Source organism: Trypanosoma brucei, chromosome 10 (assembly GCF_000210295.1).
Source record: "Trypanosoma brucei gambiense DAL972 chromosome 10, complete sequence".
In the NCBI taxonomy this organism is placed as follows: Eukaryota; Euglenozoa; class Kinetoplastea; order Trypanosomatida; family Trypanosomatidae; genus Trypanosoma; species Trypanosoma brucei.
Window position 1 is genome coordinate 1523694 of NC_026743.1, and position 25522 is coordinate 1549215.

Below are 25522 nucleotides of genomic sequence, written 5' to 3' on the forward strand. Positions count from 1 at the left end.
GGGTCAGAGACCCGGCACGTTTGCGGACCAACAGCAACAGCAATGGTAAAAAACAGGTGCGTTGGGGAAGTAAACATACCGTATCTATCCACACAGTTGGGTGCTTCGAAGTGTGCCCAAATAGTATTAAGCTAACGTCCACCTGAACGAGTTACACGTGAATTAATAAGAGCGTTACTAAAAGAGAAATTAACAGGATGGTTTTAAAAAACAAAGAGAGAGAGAACTGAGACAGATATATTCGTTTACTAACATGGATTACTGCTGACACAACACCCGAAGGGCAGTTACAGCGGAGCTCCACTGATATGCGCAAACTCCCTTGCTACACCACCCGACGAATCGTGTTACAATATTAAAATCTAAGGAAAGAGCACAGACAAGCTATCAGTGGCAAGATTAGTGTGGAAGAGATGATATCCCATGCATGTCGTGCCACGTCACTTCCAACAAAGTACTATGGACAACTTAGTTTTCTTTTTTTGTGTGTGATGCGACAAGGCAGAGAAATCCACATCAGCGCCCAATGACTCTGTCGGCTCCCCGTTTCTTGGCAGCTTTCTTGAGACGAGGTTTCTTTTGTGGTGGATCATCACTACCATTGACGGGGTCAGCAGGCGGCACTTCTACACGCGCCCGCTTCTTCCGTCGAGTGGAACATTCCCCGGCAACTGTAGCTGTCTCCGGATATTGTGCATCGGGGGAAGAATCTTTCACATTTGTAGTCTCCTCAGGTTGAGCTGCCACATCACCGACGGATACCTCCTCAGCCGTCACGGCCTTTGGTGGCCCATCCATTCCGTACTTCAACAGAAGTTCGGGGCGGTACACCGCCAGCTCGTCGAGCTCATAGCGGTAGCAGCGGGCCGCATTGCACTCTATCGCTCCGCCATGTGCCGTCTTCTCTGCGATGGCGGCATCGGGACACACAATTTGGACGTCGCGTTTCCACTCATTCCTATAGTAACCAACTCGCCCGGCAATGGGAAACTTCGCAGCTACCTCGGTGGGGATGGGCTTCATAGAACTCCTTTTTTTCTTCCTCGGAACTCCCCCCAAGTATTCCTCCAACATGATGCTTAACTTACTCCCGCTGTTGCATATCAAAAGTGTAACGCCGGAGTCGGGTTGAAGCTCGACTAGGGTATCGCAGGCAGCTTCGATTTCCTTACAGTCGATAAAAGGTAATCGCAACACGCCTTGATAGGCAAAAATTGCCTCGCTGTAGTCTACATCCACGTGATCTGGGTAAAATGGACCGAAGACAGAGTTTGGATCTAACACGGCGCCGTGCAACTCCACGGGCAGCCCCCCAACACTCATGCGCGGTAACACCGCAAGCAGCTGCACCACGGGATGCCTCGGTGTGCCTCGCTCAAACTCAACGTCCACTGAGTCTGTAAAGCGAGCCAAGTCGTCCAGCAATGGGGCATAATGATACGGATAGAACCAGTTCCACGAAGGGCAACCAGATGTGTAGTACCGCATCACCCATTGAGTTCCCCGCAAATACTCCGCACAACAGCGTTTAACTCTCTTCTCAAACTTGGACCGTTTCTCAGGGTCCCATCCGAATTTCTTCTGGTAGTACTTATCTCGGTAATCCTCGTCGTGATACGTAAAACCTAGTGAACCTTTGTCCCCAACAAATGACACTCGTTCCTTCAAAGCAGACACCATCAACTTGTGAGCGGTGTCACTAACCTCCTGGGCATTGGTTTTGTCACGTTTAACGCTTGCCAAAACCTTTTTGAGTTCAACCTGGTATTTGTTCACCCGCTCCGCCACGTTGCCTCTCCCTCGCTCTTTCGCTCGCTCCCCAAACGAGGATTCGTCCCTCAAGACAGAACCATAGTCATTCAGGAATCGAGCTAAGAACGAAGACAGAGCTTTAAATCTCACCTCTCCACCATCTGTTAAATACGAGTGACTTGCAAATTCGTTAACGTAGTGGTCTAACAGAAGCTCGACACCTCTCGTTTTGATCGATATTAAGGGAACGTGCGGAAGAAAGTCATTCCCGACAAAAAAACATAAAAAAATAAAATCGTCGACGACACGCTCGAAACTCATCTCCTTAATGCCATCAAAATCCCTTTTCAAACACTCACGAAATTTAACCAAGCTAAAGTAGCAAAACTTTCCATGAGCTGCATTGAACGTTTCGTTGAGTTGGTTTCGCAAAATGGTCACACTCTTCTCATGAGTCGAGAGTCCGAGACTGATGAGGTCAGCATCCATGCCATAAATAACGTGAGACGTATCCGGATCGTAGCCCGGCTGCATCCGAAGACCACGGATGTATTGCATAATCTTATGCTCACCTTCACCGGGGACGTGTGCATCGGAAAAGACAACGGCAACTTTCTTCCACAATGGGTCCTCATTTACCTTCTTCACAACAAACCATTCAATGGCAAGACCCAGGCGCTCCATGAACGGTGTTGAGGGTGTGATAACATTGTGATCCCAACGTTCCCTCACCTTGGGGTAAGGTAGGCCCTTCTCTAACAACACATCGGCACACTTCGCCGACATCACTTCACCTTCCGCTCGCTCCTCTGCAGCGCGAAAACGCCGGCTTCGCTGCTGATTCATCTTACTCTGTGGTGCAACACCGTCCACACAGAGAATAAGGCATTTCCGTGGCCTCACCACCTTAAACACAAGATCTATTTGAGTAAAAACACGCTCAAACATTTCTTCCTCCGACTCGGGCTCAGGTAGCGGAGACGTATCGTGACAGCATGGGTGAACGAGCCCGTTCAGATCCAAATACAAGTTGTCGAACTTATGTGACTGCATATACTCCTTTGGAGGTGGAGACGACTTCGAAGCGGCTTCAACCACGCACTGCGGAACATCCTCCATGCAAGATGCGTACCAACGCTTCAACCACAGGTAAAAACCGGCAATCCCCATTTCTCACCCTTTGCCTTACGTACGCACACCCTTTTAATCCTTAACCACAGGACAAGCAAGAATACAGAAGGTCGTAGGGAAAGAAAGCAAACGATAGTTAGGAAATGCGTGTATATCAATAACGTTAACGACACCGATAGGAGGGAGTTACGCAAAACGAACATTTGTAATGAAGTACAACCACGAAAGTTGGTCAACCAAACTGCAGGTCTGTGGGCTCGTGCCGGGGAAACACCAACAAGAAAGAAGGCGCAGACACCGCTTACTCCCAGCCTCAGCCATATAACAAAGAGTAATAGCCGTCATTAAGGGTCACAACATACATCTTCACTGCGCCGTCAAGGCTCCATAGATGGTGATATCGCCGTGAGGCACATTTGCAAGCGATGTCGGGGCAAAACACTACCGACATGCACGTAAGCAATCAGAATGTTGGTGCAAAAAGAAAGAGAGTTCGAAGACGAATATCTCCCACCTTCACGTTGGGGACCCAAAGTTAACGGCGAAACCCCGCACCAACCCCGTGTATCGAAGGATGACGTAAATGCCCCGTGCATCCATAAAGCGATCAAGTGTAATGCTCCACCTCTCCATGCACAATAAGATACACACACACACATAGATAAATCACCTCGTTACGGGGCGAAGCTCTAATGCATCTACTGCACCACGAAGAAAAAATATATACATCATAAAGTGAGTGCGCACACCTTACGTTTCCAACAATTTTCGACGCAGGAAGGCACGTGATGGTGTGAATTGCATAATAGCACCATTGTTATAAGCAAACACTCGGTAAACAACGCAACCAGAAGGCCCGGAAAAACAGAAACAAAGACAGTGCAATAGATGTGAATGCGGAGAGAGTTTGTACGGGCATCAAACTAATAACACAAACCCCATACACCACCGCGTGGATGGAGGAATGTGCATGTCACAAAGTACATATGAGTTCACACATCACAATAAAATTGGCAGAAGTCAGACGAAAAGGTCGTCACACCAACGGTAGGAGCACGTGAGAGCGAGACAAGTCCTATGGCACGAACCCTCCAACGACGTACAGCAAACACATCAACGATGCCCATTTCTCCAGCATGCGATTTCAAACAACCTGCATTGATAGGGATCTTAGGCAGCGTAAATACCGTTTTTGAATGTCCCATCAAACACAGTGCCATCGGGATAGCACAGACGGCCTTTCCCGTGCGGCCGGCGATTACACACGTCACCTTCATACATACTTCCATCGATAAATTGGATCTTTCCCCGCACATCTTTCTGTGTGCCACTACACCACTCACCAACATGTGTCACGCCGCAAGCATCTGTGAAGCAACCACATCCATGCGGCTTGTCGTTACGCCACTCACCGACGTACACCGAGCCGTCTGCGTACCGCAACGTCCCGCTACCACACCGCCCCCCGTTGGACCAGTCACCCTCGTAAACATCACCGTTATTGTACCTATAGTGCACAAACCCATCCTGCGACGCTCCCTGATGCCAAAGACACCGCAAAACGGTTCCATCGGGGAAGGAAGCAACTCCCACGCCCTGTCGCTTGCCATCTAGCCATGTTCCCTCATAAATGTCTTCTGCCGAGCGAGATGTGCCATAGCTCTCTAGTTTTCCTAGAAGAAACAGTCCTTCATACTGGGTGCCAGTCTCTCCTTCCAGTGCTATACCGTGGCCCACCTGGCGATCCCCCTTCCAACTACCTCTGTACATGGACCCGTTGCACCCTTGGTAATAGCCCTCTCCACAGCGAACGTCATCCTCAAACTCTCCGTGATATGTTCCATCAACTGCACGTTGAACGCCCAAACCACAGCGCACCCCTTTGAACCACTCTCCGGCGTAACTTCGATTCAGGCCAGTTTCAACAAACTTACCAAAACCGTGCCTCTTGTCGTCTTTCCAACTCCCTTCGTACTTGTCGCCATTGGGGTACGTACAGCAGCCGATACCCTCCCGACAAAGTGACTCATCATTCCAGCCTCCGACGTACACCTCGCCATTGGGAAATGTGAACACACCCCCTTGCCGCTGTCCGTTTTCCCAGTCGGCTACACAAACGACGCCATTTGCAAAAGTCAACTTCCCCTCACCGGTGCGTTTGTCGTCCTCCCATTTTCCAACGAAAACGTTCCCGGGGGCATCGGTGTGGGTACCATTTCCATGCCGGCAGCCCTTCGTCCACTCTCCGACGTAAAAGGACCCATCGGGATAGTTAGCTCTGACCTCGGGGCAAAGTTCATCATTCTCCCATTTTCCGGTCACCGCAACACCACTTGAGTACACAAACAACCCCTCTCCTGAGCGCACATCGTCCTCCCAATGTCCCTGATACCGTGATCCGTCAGGATAAAATGCCTTCCCAAGACCATGTTTGTTGTCAAGGTGCCATTCTCCTTCGTAATGAAGGCCATTTGAGGTACAAAAGACGCCAAACCCCTCTCGCATACCTTCCTTCCACATTCCCCAGTACGAGCGGTCTGACCACTGGTAAACACCAAGACCCTCCTTCTTCCCATTTACCCACTCCCCTTCGTACACCTCAGCTGTAAGCAAAGGCAAGGCAATGATGGACCAGCTGACCTCACGACGAGACACACCGAGTAGCGACGCCCTCGCCACAGGAGTTGCCTCCTCTCGGCGGTACGACCTCGAGTTTTGCTTCCTTAAACTATGTGCACTCCACCTCACTGCGCCCTCTTCAACATTACGGGCGTCTAATCCATATATTACACGCCCAAAGCCATGATAGTAGAAACCTAACCACGAGCCGCAGTACAAAGATTTGTTGATAAGCGAATACCATTCCGCCTCGTAGCTGTCGCGAAGTGTCAGTTTAAGGCGGATGAAAGAGTTCCCGTTGTCTTCCACGTAACGCACAGCAAGGTAAAGAGTTCCAAGACTGTAGGAAGGATCCGCTGGGAGAATAGTTAACATTTTGTTCGGATCTGGTGAAAGGTGCTTCCATACGGCCGTGTGCTTACTTGGATGCGGGTCCGTTGGACTCAGCAGCAGCACGCACCGCGAGGCCGTATTAAATTCCTGAAACTCAATCAACACTTGCGAGGGTTTTTCAAGCTTGATGCTAAAAAACAACGCCGGATCTGTCACCCCAATACGAACATCACATAACTCCGCGTCTGGTATAAGAGGGATGGAGATCTTATCCTCCGTTACAGTTAACATTTGACACTTCTCCTTCTCGGCACCGGCGACGGATATCTAAATATTTCGTGCTAAGCGTCAGAAAAAAGAAGGAGCAAAACAACAGAGGTTTGGGAGTTGATAAAACAAAAAAAATGTAGGTAAGTAGTAAATAAAAACAAAAAAAGAGCGGTTTATCCTTATCACATCCACCGCACGCAGCTCCTCAGTTTGGTATTTATTTGCCTTTACCCCCGGCATGTAGGGATATCACCGCTCGCCACAACCGAGTATTCATGACAGAGACTCAACAACATATTGACAATGATAGCAGTGACAATACCGGTGACGAACGGCAGAACAAAAATTTTTGTTGTATTTAAATAAGTGTTGTTATCAGCACACGCCTATTGTTATTGCTATTATTATTATTATCACTATTTTAGCCATAAGAGTCAACAACACGTCAGTCATCCCCGCCACTCCTTTCCACCCCCTATAGCGAAACGTTTTCATGGGGTTAAAAAAGGAAGCCTGGCGGTAGTGTACAATATACATATATATATATATATATATATATATTGTGGTGGGAGAAAGCTACATGCATAAACCGCACGTGGAACGATGATACACCCAACAAACAAACAATTATAACAACAAGGAATAGCATTTCACGCACAAATATAGATGTCCACATAGAATAAACTTTTTAAAAAAATACTTAAAAAAACTAATTGTATGAATAACACATGAATTCCCTTTCCCCACCCTGCTCCAATGGATGCCCTCGCACTATCCCCGGTACAAAAGAAAAAGATAAAACGAAAACCAAAAAACAACAACAACAATAACAATAAGGAAAAGAACAGATCACTCCCCACCCCCCTCAATCACCCTATTTCCCCTTCCCCAAAATGACCCCAAATACACGGCATTCGGTTCCCTACCAAAAGACCAACGAGAACCCTCAACATTCACACGACGCAAACGCAAACACAAACCCATATAAAGACAAGCATACGGATAATGAAAGACATTTATAGTAATAATAATAAAAAACTATTGTCACGGACGCAATCAGCCCCACTACAACAGGGAGCAGAGTCGTCTTCCAACACCCAACCACTCCTGAAAGAAAGAAAAAGAGAAGTCGCCCTCACATAAAACAATAATAAGTGGTCGGATGAAAATAAGAAGGGAAAAAAAAGAAGACGTGGAAAGAATAGTGGGTAAAACGAGACATTTAAACGCGATAACCAGACGGAAAGAAAGGAAGAGATATATAAGAAACGTAGCGCAAACTAAGGGCTGGAAAAAGAAGAAATGTCAATACTCGCACATTACTTCCGTCCCGGCACCCACACTTACAACCGATACGTCGAAACGCACCACAATAGACATAAACATTTAAAAAAGACATAAAATCAAAACAAACTGGCCCTTCACCGGTACAACACGTGCTTGCAACCTGTACAAAAAAAAAAAATATGTATTAATGTACAGTCACACACACGCAAAACAAAAGAACCAATGCACAACCAGAGGTCGAGAACCCACAAAATGATCTCAAACAGCACAAACCAATTCACTGCATGACATCGAATTGACAACTTGACAACGATAAACTTTCTACATGATTACACACGAACCTGTGCATCCCACCTCCCGGCGACGACCAGACAGCTCCCGCTTCATCTGACGTTCCAACCCACACGCGTGCACCTCTCCATCATGTGAAAGGCTACGAAGAAGCGTAGACTGTGTTTCCGTCTGATTTGGGGGACCTTCAGATACACAGTATCCATTTTCATGCAAAGCTGAAAAAGGTTCTGGCTCGGTCCCTCCAACCAATACAACATCCGAGCACCAGGGAGCACTCCCGTCTTCGCACTCTGTTGGTCCCCGCACGGCATCAACGGTATTTCTTCGGGCGGCGGAATTACGTCTTGATGCAACAGCGACACCCACCAAACTGGGAGTTCGCTTTACAACCACAGCACTCGGTGATGTGGTGCCTCCAACGGCAATATTAGATCGCTCCCCCAATGCTCTTATGGGAGAGCGCATACGGAAGAATGCACTGCCAGGTCGTCCGTCAAACGATGTAAAACACGGCGTCAAGGAAGGGGGTGTAGCAAACTCTATCGAGGAGGTCAAGGTTACCGGCGCGGGAAGTCTTCTCTTTGAGAAGTTACTTATCATTAGAATCATGACACGCAACGCATGCAATACCTCATTTGTGCGTAACGCGGAAACTTCCACAACAGGAAGTGTAGAAGAAATCGCGTCACGCACCAGTTTGGCAAATCCCTCAGCCTCCACAACCTTTTTCCTGTTCATGTGCTGCATCTTCAGCGAAAGTGCCGAGAGACATGACCTTGCAACGGCTTCCGCCTCTGGCATAGTGACCACACGACTACGACGGTCGTCCCGCTTCGTTCCCACCAGCAGAATGGGCATCGCAGCCTTAACCCCAATATTGTGACGCGCTTCCCTCAACTCTTTTACCCACCCAACTACAGATGCTAGGGACTCCTTGTCCGTCGTTGAGTAGAAAAGCAGAACACCGTCCGCGCGCGCGAGATAGAGCAACCGGTGGCGCACAAACGCCTCACTTCCAGAGGAGTCGCATAGATGCAAAACATAATTCCTGCCGTCCACTGTCGTTCTGTGTATAAACGTCTCCAGGGTCGTCGGCACGTAATCGCTACGGAATGTCCCTTTCATCACCTGGTCAATGAAGGTGCTCTTACCAACACGTTCACATCCAAGAACGACTACATTATATAACGTCGGAACAGAGGCGTATTTTTGCGCACTCCCATCACCACGTAGGTTCATCCTAGAGGCTTCACAAGAGCACAGTGTAACAAGTTCGAGTTAAACGAGGGGGCGGGTTATGACCAACGCCATGAGCAGATGGAAAGGGGGTTCGTGCAGACTGAGTAAAATGGAAGAAAGAGGCATTAGACATATAAAGGATAATCCCACGTCAATGACAGAATATCAGGGTGTGAGGTGGTGATGCCTGAGTGATTCAACACCCCCGCAGGGAAGAGAAATTACGGAATAACACATGTAAAGGCATGCGGACAACAAATCCACCACCATGTGGCACGTCAACAGTCACATCACAACCTGAGAGTGCATATAAACGAGCAAGCAACACCTCAGTGGATACACACTGTCTTGCAGCGGTTTCGTCGCACGAGCACTTATGCCCCAGAGTATACATACGCGGCAAGATATTCTCAGAAGAACACACTCCCCATACCCCCCTCAAAATACAGGTGGTTATACTCTCGGTTGTTGTGACGGAAATTCTTCGCCACGAATGCAAAAAGAGCTTTAGAGGAAACTTCCCCCTGGACCCCATTCCCTTCAGAAGGATACCCGCTCGCAACTGGTAGCACAGGGCCTCCTGGCCCTGTGCTACCACGCACCTCCCCTTTGAGGAAATTCAGTGTTGGACACGGCATGTTCTCATCCTGGCGCAAGCAAGCAGCAACGTCCACAATGCGTACCCACAACGAATACAAAAGTATCTCCTGGCATTCCTCCCGAGTCACTTGAGCGCCATGTCGCACGACGCCGTATTTCCACACATCATGCAAAGGATACAGCACATTACGGTAGAACCAGCTTCGATGGCGACTGCGCGCATACAGCGCTACGCGGTACCTCACTGCCTGGTACGCGCGAGTCATTCTGCTGTAGTACTGCTCGTGCACCTTGGGTCCCTCACTGGGCTTCGGTCTTGCATTCAATGTGGCTTGGTCGAGTCGCTCGAGCGACTCGCTAACCATTCGGAGATATAATTGTTTTGCCTCCGACGACGTTAGGGAGGAGGACGGTGCACCGTAAATCAGTTGAAGTTCCGCAACTGACTCCACATATTGCCGCACAAACAATCCATCGCTTCCGCTTCGCTGGACCACCAATGGGGCTGCAAGAAACAAGGCGAACGAAGCAGCACTACACGTTACTATGAACATGATAACAATGCGGATGCAATATGCGAGAAAGAGTCGAAATTCCCTGCGCATCTCAGAATCTATTCTCCCTACTTCAGTGACGGATACAGTAGAAGAGCTACAATTTGCCACGGCCACCGGTACGTCAACGGGTGGCCAGCTTGGTGGTGGCTGGTGCCTAGAGCGGAGGTAGCCATTGCGACGTCTGCCATGCGGGTTGCTATTTTCCTTCGGTATGGGCGAGAGTTCGAGGGGCCCCAGCGTGGACCTCGAGAACGAATTGGATGACGGCGTTGCCTGGCTTGACCGCCCGCTCGTTTTGGGGGAGCCCACCCCCGCTGCGGGTGCAGTGCTCTTAAGGTACGCAATGGCACTGCGTGTGCTCAGAAAACTAAGATCACTGCGGCTTCCCCCGTGCTTGGGGCGCCTTCCGTCAGATGATTGCCGCGTGTGGAAGTGAGACTGCTTACTAGATGTATGTGATGAAAGAGCGCTACTACGTGAAGTCGAATGGGGAACCAGAGTGGTTCCCACTTCCAATACCCCGCAAGAACTTCGCACGTCCGGCACACTCCCACGAGTTTGAGGTAGTCCAAAAGAGATGGACTCACGAAGGTGAGAAAACCCATGAACCTCCAATTGCTCACTGCAGAGTGACGGCGAGTAATCAATAATGCCCTCTACAGACCGAGCACTTGCAGCTTTGGCTACCTGTGGTGAAACCACCGGCCGCTCCCCGGCGTCACTCATCGCTAGTGCCCCCTCGGGGTGCTGAACCCCACTACTGGTAGATCCATGATTTGTACCACCACTGCCCAAGCCATCGCCTAATGATGCGCTCACCGATTGTCTAGAGGTTTTCGGTGTCCGCTCAAAATGAGGCTCCCTCTGTCCTTCTCCATCCTCCTCTTCAAATGCTTCATCTACTGCAGCATTGTGCAGCTCCAGTCGCCGCCGTGTCGGAGTTCTTAGAGGGGTGCTAGTACCGCTCCTCGACGTTCGTTTGGCCCCACTGTGAGCCATGGCGCAGAAGAGGTGAAAGAAGTATTTCTAATATGTCCTTAGACCGCAGACCGGCGGCCTTTCAAACGAATTTAGTGTACACGTGACCGAGGATCGGTCCGGCGTCAGATATTCCAGGCGTTCAACGAAGCTTCCGTTCCGAGTTCCCCGGTAATCCGCTGCTCACTAGCCCTCCTCCTACCTCCGAAACACCTCCTCTGTTCTAGCAAAGAGGAGCCGTTTCTCCCACCGACCGAACCCTCCTGTTCTTTTGGGTCGATGCCACTACTAAGCAACTGAGTGCCCGGGCAACGCCTCAGCGTAAGATGATGAGGTGACGGCACGCACAAGATCCGGCACGTCTAATCGCCGGCTTGTGACAACGCCTTAATTGAACGGAAAAAAAAAAGGGAGGAGAAGTACGTAAGAAAAGAAAGGGGAAGTGACGTGAAAAGACTATCAATTAGCAAGCGTCAATGGAAGGCAAGTATTCGGGGCCAGGTGTGCAGCACACGTGACCAAACGTAGGATGACCGCGAAATATGTGCCTATTGTGTAGGTCGCGTGCCACGTTTTTGTCCACCTAACAACGAAAACAAAATCACTCACGTTAGCTGATATGGTGCGTAGAAAAACGAAACTGTGCAACCTCAGGATCAAAAACATAGGCACAACCCAACCTAGAGCCAAGCACATACGCACGTCACACTAGAAAATTACCCTTGGCGTCAGCATGATCACCGCTGCTTACGCCCCTGTCAACAGCCTCGGTGCAAGCACCCAGATACTCAACGTGCATGGCACGAAACGGCTTCTGATTATTTATTATTCTACCGTGGAAGTTTTGCTGTTCTTAATTCCTCCGCTGGTTATCCGTTAAAAAAATTAGCGCCCTCAGCAGGTAAACCACGTCCGTTGTTTGCGTGCACAGGGGACTGCTGAGAGAGGTGTGAGCGCTTACAACAAGTTAACCCTTCGGGAGAGCCCTACCACTCACCACTGATGTTCTCCCGGCGCTTCTTCAGCGTAGTTTCGTTCAGCCTCCGCCTTTGACTATCCTTGGATTCCATCATCCGGCGGAATTCGTGCCGCGACTTCTTACTCATGTGCGCAGCGGACTGCGATAGATCCAACTTCAGCGGTGGTGGCTCACTTAGGGCGAAGCCTTTGGCGACTGCGGCGAGGTCGAGGTTGTGAATGTCAAAAACGTTTTTTAACTGAGAGCTGCTGTAGCTGAGCAAATAGCCCTCATACGCGAGGCGTGCGGAGCTGCGCAGGTAGTAGTTGGCACTCACAAGCTGCTCCAGCTGCTCAGCTACATTTCCCTTCACCTTATTAAGATCAAATGTGTACTCACTCACTGACACATGGGCGTCGTCGTGCAGATACTTTAGAAACAGTTTCTCCTGGGGAAGAAGAAACATAAGAGCATTCCCTCTGCGACCAGCACGGGCGGTACGGCCAACGCGATGGACGTACTTGACGGGGTCGTCAGGTGGGTCAAATTGAACGATCCAATCAACCTGCGGAATGTCGAGACCACGGGCAGCTACATCTGTGGTAAAGAGCACGCCGCTAGGGGCGTTACAAAACTGCATGTACGTGGCCGAACGCTGGTGTTGTTTTTGTTTTCCGTGAAAGGCAACGCAAGGAACATCGATGTAGTTAAACAACTCGCAGTGAAAACTAACAGCATTGCGACTGCTGAAGAAAACGATTACTTTCTTCTTCAGATTCCGCCTGACAAAGTGATACAGTACAAGCAACCGCTGCTGTGAAGGACAAATAACATAACCCTGTTCCAACGTGTCAACGGTTGCCTTGTCCTCCTTACGCTTCATTGAAATGAACAGGGGTGGTCGGTAGAACGACACGCGAGCCAACTGTTCGACCCTAGTTGTTTGAGTCGCAGAAAACAAGAACGTTTGTCGCTGCCTGGGCAGTAAAGAAACAATTTCTCGCATATCATCTTCAAATCCGTTGTCAAGCACACGATCCGCCTCATCGACGGCCAAAACGAGTAAATTCTTTGTTAACCAATCCGTTGTAAGCTTAAGATGATCCAAGAGACGCCCAGGGGTGGCCATCACAACCATCATGCCACTCACAAGTTTAAACGCCTCTTGCTTCCGACTTATTCCGCCTATGCAACAGAGGAACGTTACCGATCCGTTAAAGTGTTTGAGCAGCTTCAGCAGCACTCCTTCAATCTGGAGACACAGCTCACGCGTTGGCCCAATGATGATTGCAGCCGTTCCGCTTCGCTGACGAAAACCCACGCGCGTGATGATCTCCACTATTGGGATAAGAAAAGCTAAAGTTTTACCAGAGCCTGTCTTTGCCTCTGCAAGGAGATCTCGACCGGCAAGGGCAGCAGGAATGCATCGTCCCTGAATGCCTGTCAGCTCCTGGAACTTGAAGTCATTCTCCAATGCAGTTACTATGTGAGGATTTAACTTCAGCGACCTGTAGTCGGAAACAGGGGGATACTTCTCTCGGTCCCTTGAAACTTTAATTGGCGGACCGTTGGTTTCAGGTTGCTCTAACTTCCCCGGTTCCTCTTCTCGTTGCCTTTTACGACGTCCAGACGTTTCCCCCTCAACATCATGCATGGATGCCGCCTTTTCTTCATCCACTGGGTACTCCTGCTGTTCTTCCCCACCTTCTTCACCAACAAAGGTAAGGGTTTCGTCGTCCGCCTCAGTTGCTTGACTTATCCTACGTTTCGGGCGATGGCGTCGCATGCGCCTCCGTTTCTTCTCCGGTATCTCCTCCGCAGAGCCTACGTCATCCACACCCATAGTGCAACTCTGCTGCCAACTTCCTGCCGTTACAAACTTTACACAGAACCCCCGCAAAAGTTCACCTTTTATTTAACTTTGCGTCTCCATCGGTAAGCGCGCAAGGTGGGGCACAAGGATACGCGTAGCAAGTAGAAAAACAAAAATGGATACAATAGAGTAGTTAAACGGCGCGTAAAGCTGTAAAACAAAAGCGCAAGCACACATAACAGTAGAAACGATAAGCCTTTTTAACACAAGCACTCACCATAATCACCGTGTGGTAAATGTCCGAAGATATAACGCCAGAAGGCAGGAAAAGCAGAGAACGCAGTGCCCCGCTACTTGGATTCATCCGCTCGACTAGTAAAGGAAGAGGGCCACAACACCACAACACGCCCTCAATAACGTAATGACGCGGAACCTCCAGGTAGCCAAGCGGTATGGCACTCCCGAGTTCGTTTGACCACCCGATTCCGGGCAATAATGCGCCACCACCACGCGTACACAGCAAGGGGGACAATTGCTGATGCAAGAAACGAAGATAATATAACATAATATAATATATATATATATCGAGCCATAAACTACAGTAACCACCATACGTGATGGCATTACCCGCGACAACAGTGGCGCGAGCCATGAGTCAGCCGCATGGTAAATGCGGGAGGGTGGTGGGCACTGGAAGAACATTAACCTTTGTCCCCACCCCTTTTTCCGAAACCAGCACGCAGCTTTTAAAAAATATACAAACAAGCTCCGGCGTAACAACTATGGACTCACAAAACTAATTAGCTCTGCGATACTAAGAATTTTCCCACAGCCCTGCTCTTTCTTCACATCTTCACCGCTACTGCTTTGGTGCACATCCACATACAAACCTAGCCGCATGTCAGATGGCGCACGGCATCCCCTAATAAGTGGCCACGGGGGCTGGGCAGCGTCAAAATCCTTCATGTGGGAGCGGTCAGATGAGAAATACTCCAGATAATCCCTTCCCGGAACAACACGGAAGCGCTGTCGATACTTGTCGTCCAATTGCATCTCCGGGTGAAAAGACTCCTCGATGTAACGGAGTCCCTCACATGGGAACGGTAGCGTTGTATCTTGATCAAACACCCATATGCCGCCCTCGTCACCTGCGCCCACATTAACAAGAGTTATCACGTGATAGTCCCACATTAGCGGACACCTCCCGTTCCCTAATCTTTGCTTCCATACCGGTGTGGATTTACAGTCGTTGCTAATGAATACCGCAAAAACAGCGTGATCGGGGAGCGAAAAATCTCGATAGAGTGCCTCAACGAGTTTGTATGCGTTCTCTTCACAGTAGTGAGAAGCATAGGGAACGTGTTCACGACGGAGACAACGCAGCCGTTCTAAAACAGAGAGCGTGGGAAGTGCACGTTCTTGATAAGCATCAGCCATCAGACACAGTGGATACACCTAAAACAAATGGCTGCGAACAAAGTAACAAAAAAAAAGTGACCGCCGCAAGAACAAATGGTGAAGACAGATACGAGCAAACTATGTATGTGAGGCGCCCTGACGCTATACAAGTAGTAAAGAAACAGAATCAGGAACAAAACTAGATGCAGAAATAAGTAGTGCAAGTCAGGGGAAAGCGAGGAGGCAGTTTACCACCCAACGTACGCAAAAGCGCCACGCGCTAGCACTACAACGTGTCGTTAAAGCACAAATGGGGAAACTTAGACAGCATTAAAATTTTTGATTACTTTCGTCACAACTATGCCTTCATGCCGGAGATAAAGATGACTGAAGCTCACAACGAACGACCCTCGCGGGACTTTCATGACTTCATCTGCTTCCGCACCTCTCGCCGCTTTTCCCAGAGTGACTTGTGCTGCTGTTTCTTCGTCATTTGGAAGACAGATTCGTGTTCACGACGGAGACGCAGCGTAGAGAAGTCGGCCGTGCCATGCTTTGCATCGTCGTAACCCATATCGTTGTCGCCCCGCTCCCGTTTTGCCCTCCTTGCAGTAGTTAACTGGCGCGCTTCCCTCTCAAATTTCGCCTCCTGGTCGCTCTCTCGCATCTCCTTCACCGCCTCCTGCTCAGCGTCCTCTACACGCTGCAGTACAGCAGCAACGTCACCATCACTAATGGGCCACTCTTCACACTTCACACCCGTCGACGCTTCCACCTTCTGCAGTAACACAATATCATATTGACTGATAATGTTGACAGCCTTTCCCTGTGCCCCAGCACGCGCCGTACGCCCTACGCGGTGGATATAATCTTCCACTCGGTCCGGCAGCGCAAAGTTGACAACAACATCTGTACGGGGAATATCCAAACCACGTTGCGCAACATCTGTACACACAAGGATGCGCACCCTACCCTCCTTGAACTTTGTTAAGGCAATGTTACGGTTCTTCTGATCCATGCGACCCATGAGCGGCAATGCCTGGTGGCCTAACACTCGTAATGTCAGCGTGATGCGATGTACCAACGCGGCACTGCGGCAAAAGACAAGAATGTGGTTCCCGGACTCACGCGTAAGATACAAATGAAGATAAGGAAGCATCTGCGCAAACGGAGCGAAAACGTAATACTGCTTGAGGGTGTCCACAGTTGTGTTTTTGCGATGAACCTCAAGAAGAACGGGGTCATTAAGCGATGCGTTCTGCAAACGGTCGATCTTCGTGCTGAGGGTGGCAGAGAATAGAAGTGTCTGGCGGTTGTGTGGCAGATGTTCCAGAATGGCGTTTATCTCCTTTTCGTAGTCCATTTCTAGCATCTTATCAGCTTCATCGAGCACAAGTGCGTGAAGCTTGACCAGTTGAAACCCCTTCGTGTTGTTCAGGTGATCTTTTACACGGCCTGGCGTGCCGACAACAACGTGCGGCCGCCGGCTCAACTCGCATGCCTGATCAACCATATCCGCCCCACCAACTAAAGTCGCCACACGCAGGCCCACGCTGCTCCCGAGCATAACAAACTGTGCCGCAACCTGTTGTGCAAGCTCGCGCGTGGGAACCATCACTAGAATTGAAAGATAAGGAACCTTTGCTTGCGTTAAAAGCCAATTCACGAGGGGCAGAACGTATGCTCCAGTTTTCCCGCTGCCTGTCTGCGCAACGCCAATGATGTCCCTCCCCTCGGAGACAACAGGAATTGTTGCAACCTGAATTCTCGTCGGCATGCGCCAGCCCGCTTCTTTGCACGCGCCAATAAGCTCCTCACACAGCCCAAGTGACTTAAACGTCACATCCTTGCTCTCTTCGTTGTCCAGCAACTCAGAGCCAATGCTTTGGTTAGGCGGTATGGTACGGAGCGACTCCTCCCTTGGCCGCTTCTTTCCTCCCGCCAACTTCTCCTTAACCATTGCTTGATGTACAATGTGCAGATCGTAGAGACTACACAGTCTCCTCCTTATATGAAGTTACACGAAGTCATGAGTAGGGGGAAACATTGTAACGGTGCTGGATTTAGAAGTATTTTACGGGTGGAAGTAAGCAAACAAGGATGTGACCAGTATGCTTATCGCCCGCTGCCAAAATGCAAGCACATCACGGTTAACCTCCCAGAATTCACTCACACAAATAACACATACCCCTGTAACAATCAAATATCCACAGCCTCCCATAAGATTGCTTTGCACTCGATAAAGGAAAGGTCCACCCATGTGACCCCTCAGTGTAACTGGTAGTTACGTTTTATGTGTGTTGGCAAGCCGACATCCACACGTGGATTCACAATTGGTATCGAACCGAGGTCCCTAGTTGTTTTACCCAATCGCTTCAACACGTCTTCCAGCGTCCGTCGCCTAGTGTCCTTTGCCGTTGTGGGTGCCGGTGAAGTTTGTGCTTCTTCGAGTCGGCGCCGCATCTCATCGCCCCGCAGTCCCATGCGCGGTTCATTAAGGTGTTCGTCACTTCCGGCAAAGAAGTCTTTCCAGTAAACATCGTCATAGTATCCCCTCTTCAAGTGATCGGGTAGACGATTGTCCACAACACGGTCGGGCATTAGCAACCCATCCTTCCCCGGTGGGTGCATTGCCATCATACCTTTACGCCGACGTATTTCCTCCAAATACGGATAAATGTTATAAATGAGGGAATGCGGCACCTTACCACGACTCGCAGCTATTTCACTCACACTTCTAAGTGCCTTGACCGCTTCAAAGACCCCCTCCACAGTGTGTGTCGGTGATTTGGGGTTATTTGTCGCTTTCAAGTTGATTCTGCACCCGGCATGCTGAAACCCAAATGCGCAGAGAATGTCAGCAACACGGAAGTTGGCCACAATCCGTCTGGCAGGATAGAGCAAAACGCGCACGCCATCGGCGTTAACACGGACCGGATACATGGGACCTTCCTGCTCCAGATCCACAGCGATAATGTTGGAAAAAGCCTCCCTAATAGCCTCTTTCTTTGCCTCCTGAGTGCTTGGGGCAACAGCGCGACCCCATCCGGCTATACCTTTGCCGCTACCCACATACAGAACGCAATAGATCCACTGGCGGTGGTCTTTGGGACTAAACTTGACCACTCGCATATCATATGCTACAATATTTAGTTGAAAGTTGCACAAGAACCGGCCGCGATGCTCCTTTGGAATGAGGTCTGGTGTCAACCACGTGTTAGACCGCCACTGGTTGTACTCTGTATTTAGTTTGTGCTTCCATTGAAACCCCTCTGGATAAAGATCAGGAACAATGCGGTACTCATTATAGAGATCGATAGCGTTATCCATACCTTTAATACCTTTAGAGTCAGCAGCATGTGCTATAGCCTCAGCTGAATCACGTGTATCGCGGAAGTAAAGAGAGGTACCAGTTTCTAAATCGACGAATGGATTACGCATCTTCTCGAAGCGCCTCCGAGTGAAACTTCCAGGTCGCATCCACGCATAATAAATGCGGGGTACCCCACCGCGCATAGTGCCTTTCGTATACCATGAGTTTAGGTTCTTCTGTGAAGCAGCAGTCAACCGAAACATTTTTCGCCCTCACCAGCCAGCAGAAAAGACACAGTAAGGATAATGGTGCAAACAGGTGTAGTGCCTCAATGACCTTACACGGTTCACCCAACGGCCGTCCTCAGTTGTGGCTAACGCAAAAGCAAGCTCCCACACAAGATGAACCTTGTATGCACTGCCTGCACGCGACAAAAAAAAAAGAAGTTATTGAAAGAAGTGACCAACACAACGAAACATGAAGACAGAGGCTCTACGAACAACGGTGAGTGGCGACAATGATCACTAAGTACGAATACTCAGTAAATACGAGACATGGCAGTTGGCGCGCCAGCACAGAAATGGCCCCCGAAAAGCTGTTTAGGAAGTATATAAGAATACATCCTCGTTTCTACTACTTCGGTCAGGGGGTTACACACGCACTGCTTACGGTGAAAAATAAAAAAACGAACACACAGCGCACGCGAAGGACGTGCATCAGCAACAAAATGAGCAGCCATGTTCCACCACGTTAGTTACTGCTGCACATGACCAGTCAACTCTGACGCTGTGTTGAAGAGGTTAATGGGAGTGCTGCCATCCATAACTAAGTATCCCTGGAGTCCCAAACTTTCCAGCAGCTTGGCTTGGAGTTCGGGACCAGCCTTCGCAATTTCTTCCACCGTATCAGGGCCCAGAGCGCTCATCACCGCGGCAAACTTGTCATTCTCAATTTTGGAGAGCTCTCGCTTAAACTCACGTTCGAGAGAAGCTCGAGCCGCTTCGTATTGATGCTCCTGAGTCCGCCTGTTCTGCTCGATCTCGCACAGCGCACCATTCATAATATCTTCACTCTTCATACGAACGCGTGTACACTTTAGGTTGGTCTCCTCTTCCACACTGGCAGCCTTCGCAGCAGAATCAGCGGCTGATCTGAAACGACCTGAAGATATGGTGGCAGCACTCTTCGCCTCCGCTTCCAACAGGGCCTTCCTCTGGGTCTCATTTTCTACCTGGTCTTTCATTTTTTGCTGCGCAAGCAAGGCGGAAGACTGTTGTTCACGTGCCAGTGCAACCTGCTGTGCACTCGATTCTTGGGCCTGAGTTGACATTTCAATAGCAATTTTTACTGACTTTTGGAGGCCTTCACGTGTGCGGGGGTCGAGAACTTCCATTGTATGAGTGTCAACGGAAGTAACCACAAAGTTATTCGCGTCAAATCGGAGTTCACTCATGGGATCGCCGTTGACAGGATTTATCCCAAATACCGCCTGCTGAAGCACCTTCACACTGCTCTTGTGAAATTGCTGAAAAGGAAGGGATGCAACAGCGGCACGTATGCGCCCGGCAATAAGGGAACATGCGTCGGCGATGAAGTCATCTACACCAAAGCACTTACGAGCAGCGGCCTCGTCGCCGTGTGCAACATCGAAATGCCATGCATAGCACAGCTGTAGGGCAAGCTGGGCATGATCCCGTGTTTCGACGTGGACAATGTCTGTTACGTTCGAAGGGCCGAGGAAGAGATGTAGAGCGTTCACACGGCTGGACTCCTTAGATTGGCATTTCGCGGGACTTGTCCCATCAGACGAGGGTAGCGAAAGTTTTACAACTGTAAACTCTTCATCTGGCTCCAAAGTAACGCGGTCGGGACCAAAAATGGTGCGGGTTTTCATTGTCCGGTAGTTGTATAGCTGTGTCACACTCCGATGAGGAACCTTGTAGACCACTGTTTTGTACGCACTCCTCACTAGATTACGAGGAACGAGCACTGGTCCTTGTCCCGCAGCAATGTGCCCCTCCATAGGAGACAGCTGCCGCTGCAAACACCCTTCGACATCCGGAGGAAGTGATTTTTCCCACAACTCCTCGTGAACCCCAAGCATATACGCTGCGGGACCTGTTACTGTTCTAACCACGCCCGTGGTTTTGTCTCTCACATAAATACCATCACCGTCGCACAAAAGAATGCGTTCCCGTATGTCGTTACCATTTTTGTCCTTGCATACCTCCACCAAACTGTGCGGAACATACTCCCGTGGCCCGTGGAGCAACCAAAGGTCCTCAGCCACACGCTGCACTGGTGGCTCCACACTTTCGTCCTGAAACATGTCAAGGGCGCGCAAAAGAAGTGCCTGTCCCTCACCAAGAAGATAACATCCACGTATTGCATCATTTTCCACCTCCTCATCGACTTGCAGGTAATAGGAAACGTTGGTTATAGTACGCCGCCGAGATTTAGAAGCATTCACAATAACAGCGTATTGCTTGTCCGTAAGGCGCATCTTGTGAACAGTACGCAAAATTTTTTCATTTGGATGAGGCACAAACATGGGGCAGTCCTCGTGGGTGACAACGTACACCTCCCCGGCGTGGCGCGCTCTGTTGAAGGCATTGGGCCGCTCGTCCACAAAGTTGCGCAACACCTCGACATGTAACGCTTCATCAGGGGGTATAATAAGCGGCTCGACGTGTTCGACGAACTGCTCATCCACATCGCACAAATACGACCCCGGTGTCAGATAAAGGTACTCATCATCCCGTTTACGGGTGCGTCCGGTCCTATCAGTGAACAATTCCAAAGCACGTAGCCTAATTGCGCACCCTTTCTTAATGTTAACAGCGTGACGCACCTCTAGTGGCGTCTCCTCTACGCGGGGAAAGTAAGTCCCGGGACCTTTAAACAAATAACGCTCGCCCTGAGATCGTCTCACGCCACCCTCAGATGTGTAGTCATGTATCACGCGCACAAGAAGGGCACTATTCGTGTCGAGAACCGTGAGGGGTTCCACCGACACGAGTTTTTCCTCAGGGTACAATGGAACAGCGAGGGGACCCACAAAAATCTTCCGCTTTCCGAGAGACACCTTCACCTGTCCGGACTTATCACAGACAGGCGTAACGCCATCTTCTGCTACTTCGTGAGGATTTTCAATACAGCAGTAGTGCCCATGTGGCACCACATGAAAGGGGGTTATTGGTTTGGTTAACCGCTCGTCTGAACCTAGCGTACGCGTCATCGGTCCGGTGATAAGAACCGTACCATTATCGTTGTCGTTCGTGATGTGAGCATACTGATGAACCCCCAGTTTCAGGACCAGCTCATTCGCTAAATAATCATTCATTATCACACCTCACCTATACCTTGTCTGCTCACGCTGCTGTGAACGATTTTTTTTTTCTTTTCCTCCTTTAATAGATGATCTACGCGCACCACACGATGGCACTCACACGTTATCGCCGGCTTATCGAAAAAATAAGATAATGTAGCCACAAACCAGTAAGAACGGGATACGTATATTATATATATATATATATATATTTGACAGGTAAAAAAAAGAAAGAAAAGGAAGGGAGCACACGTACCCACGCATCTGTGCATGTCCGATCCGATAGGCGATTGGCAAAATTTTTTTTTGCACTCGAAATACAATTGAACCATATTTACTTTACTTATTTAACGCGTTGCTACCGGTGTCAAACGTGGAGCTCGAGTTTACTTTCCCTCTCTGCCCCTTCAAAGCTGCCAACGTTCCATGGCAGTTGAGTCAAGCGGGGAAGTGGGAAAAAAAAAAAACACCACCGCCACAATTCCGTGCCAATCACACCATACCACGCCCCTGAATCTTTAAACGTGTACCTTTTTGATCAGAAAGTGTTTCTGCAATGTCGTTTGTGCGATAGGCGCTACTCACCAGCGGGATCTGATGTCTCATCATTGTGAGCACGTTTTACACCGGCCGTTAATTTCCCAGACTTTCTTCGTTTCATCGTCTCGGGAAGCGGCGGCGGCGGCCGAATTTCCCCCGACGACGGGTCATGCGACTCCAACAACTCATACGGTCCAAGAGCGTCCAGCTGCTTTGTCACCACCGGAGCCTGTCCATGCGTCAACTTTGAAACCTTGTAAAAGTGTTTACAAAACACCTCCGCTACGTTACGCATCGTTGGATGGAAACTCTTTGCTAGAAGACTCAACTCCCAAGTGAAGCTGCAATCCGCGTTCGATGAGGCAATCTGCGTCGCCCCAGGTGTGTACACACCACGACCTGCTATAAAGTTGTCACTACCACCAATGACAATCCCACTGACCGCCGGATACCGCAACATAAGGCGGTGATTGAGAGCCAATAAAGAAAGGCCAATGTGGGGCGGACACGAAGGAATGGCCTGCATTATGCGGCGAACAAAGGCCGTAACACGTGGCACCGGAAGGTGCTTTTGGGTTAAAACCAAAAGGTCCATAGCACGCAATACGAGGCCAACGCGAAATGTCCACTCCCGCGATGCATTTGAGTGCACAAACTTCTCCTGTGCCATGGACTCCGTTATGGAGAAGGCCTGCGAAGAAAGGGAACCAGCAGATGACGTAGATCCCTGGGAGGCAACTTCATCCCCGTCATCGTCTCCATCCCCGCCTTCCCCAGCTGTCCCCTTATTTGATTCAACACATTTCGGAAGGGTAAGAGCCTCAGGGAGACAGCGGAAGAGCACCTCGTGGAAATAACTAAGGTCCACCCGCCAGTCGCTTGCCGTCGTTGTTGCGTCCCTCTGCGCAAGAGAGGCCACAGACACGAGGGCGTGCAACTTTGTAGTGACAGAGGTAGCCTCGTCGTTTACAAGATCCTTAAGCGCCGTAATGAGCTGTTGGTGGAGTTCCACATTAACGAGAGGGGCAAACTTCACCAAGCCTTCAAGCGCCGGAGCAATGATCCTCGTTTGATGCTGTTGGGAACATGATTTGGACGCCTCGAGTACGCGCAAGTAAATGACAAAAACACGATGCAAGATCCGGCTCTGTTTAACGACAATCTCAGCGCGGTCGCGCCTCGCCTTGCTCTTCTGTAGCTGGCGGGCCAATTCCTTGTCTTCTTTTTTCAGTCGCTTGTTCTTCGCCGCTTCCTCTGTCAAGTCCCGGCGGTGCATGTCCACCATCGCCACCCGTATATGCAAAAGCAAATTAAGGAGCTTTGGATTCATGGCATAATGTTGCTTACGAACAATATCTAAAAGCGCTGAGACAATGCACTCTGTTGCATCAGAAACCATCTGTCCGTCGAGTAACTCGGCGAGCGCCGTCAGTGCCGGTCGTGCCACACGCGTTGATTTCGCATTTGCAAACGTAACTGCCAGCGACAAGAGCTTGTCCGCATGATTGAACTCAGACGCACGGGGGACCAGTCGTGCACACAAGCGACTTCCGAGCGCCTGCTGCTCCGGGTGCGGCTTCCTCTGCAGCCTTCGCAAAAGCTGAAGGAAGTGCTCATACTGCACGAGTACCTCGTGCTCCAGCTTCTGCACTTGATACACCTCCTTCTGCTTGCGACCGGTCTGACCACCATCCTCCTCTTCGATCGTTGCAGATATTTTGTAATTTGGTATAACGTCGCACAGGATAGAGCACTCCTTCGTGAGGTTTTCCACAAGTTCACCGTAGTCGCTCACGGTGCGGTTATGCAGCGAGTGCAGCTCCTTGAGTTGAGAACTCAAATAAGACGTATTCATCAAGTAGCGCTGCATGGCTGCCATGGCTTTCCTGACTGTGTTTCAACAAGCCCGTTGCGCTCTCCAAGCACGCCCCTCAGGTTCCACCTACGACACTGCCACATTATTAACAATATCATTGAACAGAACGTGGTTGATAATCAAGATAGGAAAAAAAAACAAAGGTTAGAGAATAAGGGAGTTTACCCGAGGCAAAAGCATTCCCGACATTGCACAAATTACAATGAAGGTGCCTGTAGTTTTATAATACCTTTACCTCCTTTGGAATTTCCGTTGGGCCCCACCAAAGACTGTACGATAAGGGAAACATCCCTGTATTCACGTTAAGGTCAAAAACGAAACGAAAATAGTAAACATTAAAGGCACCGGGTGCTCCTGACCGCGGCAGCCTGTGATCTAGGGTTTGAATTTTTTTTTCACGTCATCAGCCGCATCAGTGAACACGCAACCAACTGAAACGCAAGGACGTCGCTCGGTTTCGTGTTCCCAACGTTTGCGGGGAACCCTCACTGCAAAAGCAGCACCCATGCGCTAATACTGCATGCGGAACAGATGAGGAGAACGTGTAGTGCATAAGCAAACAGAAGGAAGGTATCCACCAAAGCAGTGAAAAACAAAAAAAGTTGTTTGTGTGTCCCATGACACACAATCACTCCCTCCATCTCTTCCCTCTCTTTTACTCTACGGTTGTACTCAGTAACACGGCGAAGCAGCAACTTCTCACACACTCATCTGGTTCACAGCCTCATCTAAGTGTCCCTCCTTTTCCTCATTCATTTCTAAGAGGTCCACTTCATATATACTTTGTTCCGATTTTATTGTCACTGTTATTTATAAACGTGCCGGCATTTCGACCGGTGCACCCATATCTCCAGAACCCATACGTCTATCGGGCTTCGAAGGATGAGGGCCCATTTTGAATGCAGCGCAAAACGGTTGTTTTGCAAGCAGAAACAACGAACAATGAAGACGACACATCCGTAAAAATGAGTACAAGTGGACCGAGGCCACCCCAATGGATAGAGGAATATGGAATAAGATAAAGTTACAGCACCTCACAAACAAGGAAAAGGGGAAAGAATACAAATAAAAGTGAACGAAAAAGCTTGGGTGAAAAGAGAGGTGGAGAAACAAAAAGAAAACGCTCAGACAATCGCGCGCGAGCACCATAACAGGCGGCATTACAATAAGGAACCGCTACCATATCTCCGTCTAATGTAATATTTGTGCGCACACACACACAATTCACACCACACC

General features: G+C 49.6%; 13 protein-coding genes across 13 annotated transcripts; all 13 read right to left on the reverse strand.

The window, feature by feature from the left end:
- Nucleotides 1–516: 516 nt before the first annotated feature.
- On the reverse strand, nt 517–2922 carry TbgDal_X7600 (5'-3' exoribonuclease XRND, putative; the record flags this gene model as incomplete). Its single annotated transcript, XM_011779633.1, has 1 exon — nt 517–2922. One exon carries the CDS (start codon nt 2920–2922, stop codon nt 517–519), a length of 2406 nt encoding a protein of 801 aa, XP_011777935.1.
- Nucleotides 2923–4053: 1131 nt separating this feature from the next.
- Nucleotides 4054–6126, reverse strand: TbgDal_X7610 (MORN repeat containing protein; the record flags this gene model as incomplete). Its single annotated transcript, XM_011779634.1, has 1 exon — nt 4054–6126. One exon carries the CDS (start codon nt 6124–6126, stop codon nt 4054–4056), a length of 2073 nt encoding a protein of 690 aa, XP_011777936.1.
- A 1587-nt stretch (nt 6127–7713) lies between these two features.
- TbgDal_X7620 (GTPase, putative) lies at nt 7714–8925 on the reverse strand (the record flags this gene model as incomplete). The annotated part of the gene is made up of 1 exon (XM_011779635.1): nt 7714–8925. One exon carries the CDS (start codon nt 8923–8925, stop codon nt 7714–7716), a length of 1212 nt encoding a protein of 403 aa, XP_011777937.1.
- A 410-nt stretch (nt 8926–9335) lies between these two features.
- On the reverse strand, nt 9336–11081 carry TbgDal_X7630 (hypothetical protein, conserved; the record flags this gene model as incomplete). Its single annotated transcript, XM_011779636.1, has 1 exon — nt 9336–11081. The coding sequence occupies one exon, from the start codon at nt 11079–11081 to the stop codon at nt 9336–9338; it is 1746 nt and encodes a 581-aa protein (XP_011777938.1).
- Nucleotides 11082–12046: 965 nt separating this feature from the next.
- Nucleotides 12047–13861, reverse strand: TbgDal_X7640 (ATP-dependent DEAD/H RNA helicase, putative; the record flags this gene model as incomplete). The annotated part of the gene is made up of 1 exon (XM_011779637.1): nt 12047–13861. The coding sequence occupies one exon, from the start codon at nt 13859–13861 to the stop codon at nt 12047–12049; it is 1815 nt and encodes a 604-aa protein (XP_011777939.1).
- Nucleotides 13862–14024: 163 nt separating this feature from the next.
- On the reverse strand, nt 14025–14483 carry TbgDal_X7650 (T. brucei spp.-specific protein; the record flags this gene model as incomplete). Its single annotated transcript, XM_011779638.1, has 1 exon — nt 14025–14483. One exon carries the CDS (start codon nt 14481–14483, stop codon nt 14025–14027), a length of 459 nt encoding a protein of 152 aa, XP_011777940.1.
- A 128-nt stretch (nt 14484–14611) lies between these two features.
- On the reverse strand, nt 14612–15268 carry TbgDal_X7660 (hypothetical protein, conserved; the record flags this gene model as incomplete). The annotated part of the gene is made up of 1 exon (XM_011779639.1): nt 14612–15268. The coding sequence occupies one exon, from the start codon at nt 15266–15268 to the stop codon at nt 14612–14614; it is 657 nt and encodes a 218-aa protein (XP_011777941.1).
- Nucleotides 15269–15650: 382 nt separating this feature from the next.
- TbgDal_X7670 (ATP-dependent DEAD/H RNA helicase, putative) lies at nt 15651–17189 on the reverse strand (the record flags this gene model as incomplete). The annotated part of the gene is made up of 1 exon (XM_011779640.1): nt 15651–17189. The coding sequence occupies one exon, from the start codon at nt 17187–17189 to the stop codon at nt 15651–15653; it is 1539 nt and encodes a 512-aa protein (XP_011777942.1).
- A 308-nt stretch (nt 17190–17497) lies between these two features.
- TbgDal_X7680 (hypothetical protein, conserved) lies at nt 17498–18805 on the reverse strand (the record flags this gene model as incomplete). The annotated part of the gene is made up of 1 exon (XM_011779641.1): nt 17498–18805. One exon carries the CDS (start codon nt 18803–18805, stop codon nt 17498–17500), a length of 1308 nt encoding a protein of 435 aa, XP_011777943.1.
- Nucleotides 18806–19296: 491 nt separating this feature from the next.
- Nucleotides 19297–21885, reverse strand: TbgDal_X7690 (major vault protein, putative; the record flags this gene model as incomplete). Its single annotated transcript, XM_011779642.1, has 1 exon — nt 19297–21885. One exon carries the CDS (start codon nt 21883–21885, stop codon nt 19297–19299), a length of 2589 nt encoding a protein of 862 aa, XP_011777944.1.
- Nucleotides 21886–21887: 2 nt separating this feature from the next.
- Nucleotides 21888–22202, reverse strand: TbgDal_X7700 (hypothetical protein, unlikely; the record flags this gene model as incomplete). The annotated part of the gene is made up of 1 exon (XM_011779643.1): nt 21888–22202. The coding sequence occupies one exon, from the start codon at nt 22200–22202 to the stop codon at nt 21888–21890; it is 315 nt and encodes a 104-aa protein (XP_011777945.1).
- A 245-nt stretch (nt 22203–22447) lies between these two features.
- Nucleotides 22448–24289, reverse strand: TbgDal_X7710 (hypothetical protein, conserved; the record flags this gene model as incomplete). The annotated part of the gene is made up of 1 exon (XM_011779644.1): nt 22448–24289. One exon carries the CDS (start codon nt 24287–24289, stop codon nt 22448–22450), a length of 1842 nt encoding a protein of 613 aa, XP_011777946.1.
- An 807-nt stretch (nt 24290–25096) lies between these two features.
- TbgDal_X7720 (hypothetical protein, unlikely) lies at nt 25097–25447 on the reverse strand (the record flags this gene model as incomplete). The annotated part of the gene is made up of 1 exon (XM_011779645.1): nt 25097–25447. One exon carries the CDS (start codon nt 25445–25447, stop codon nt 25097–25099), a length of 351 nt encoding a protein of 116 aa, XP_011777947.1.
- Between the last annotated feature and the right edge of the window lie 75 nt (nt 25448–25522).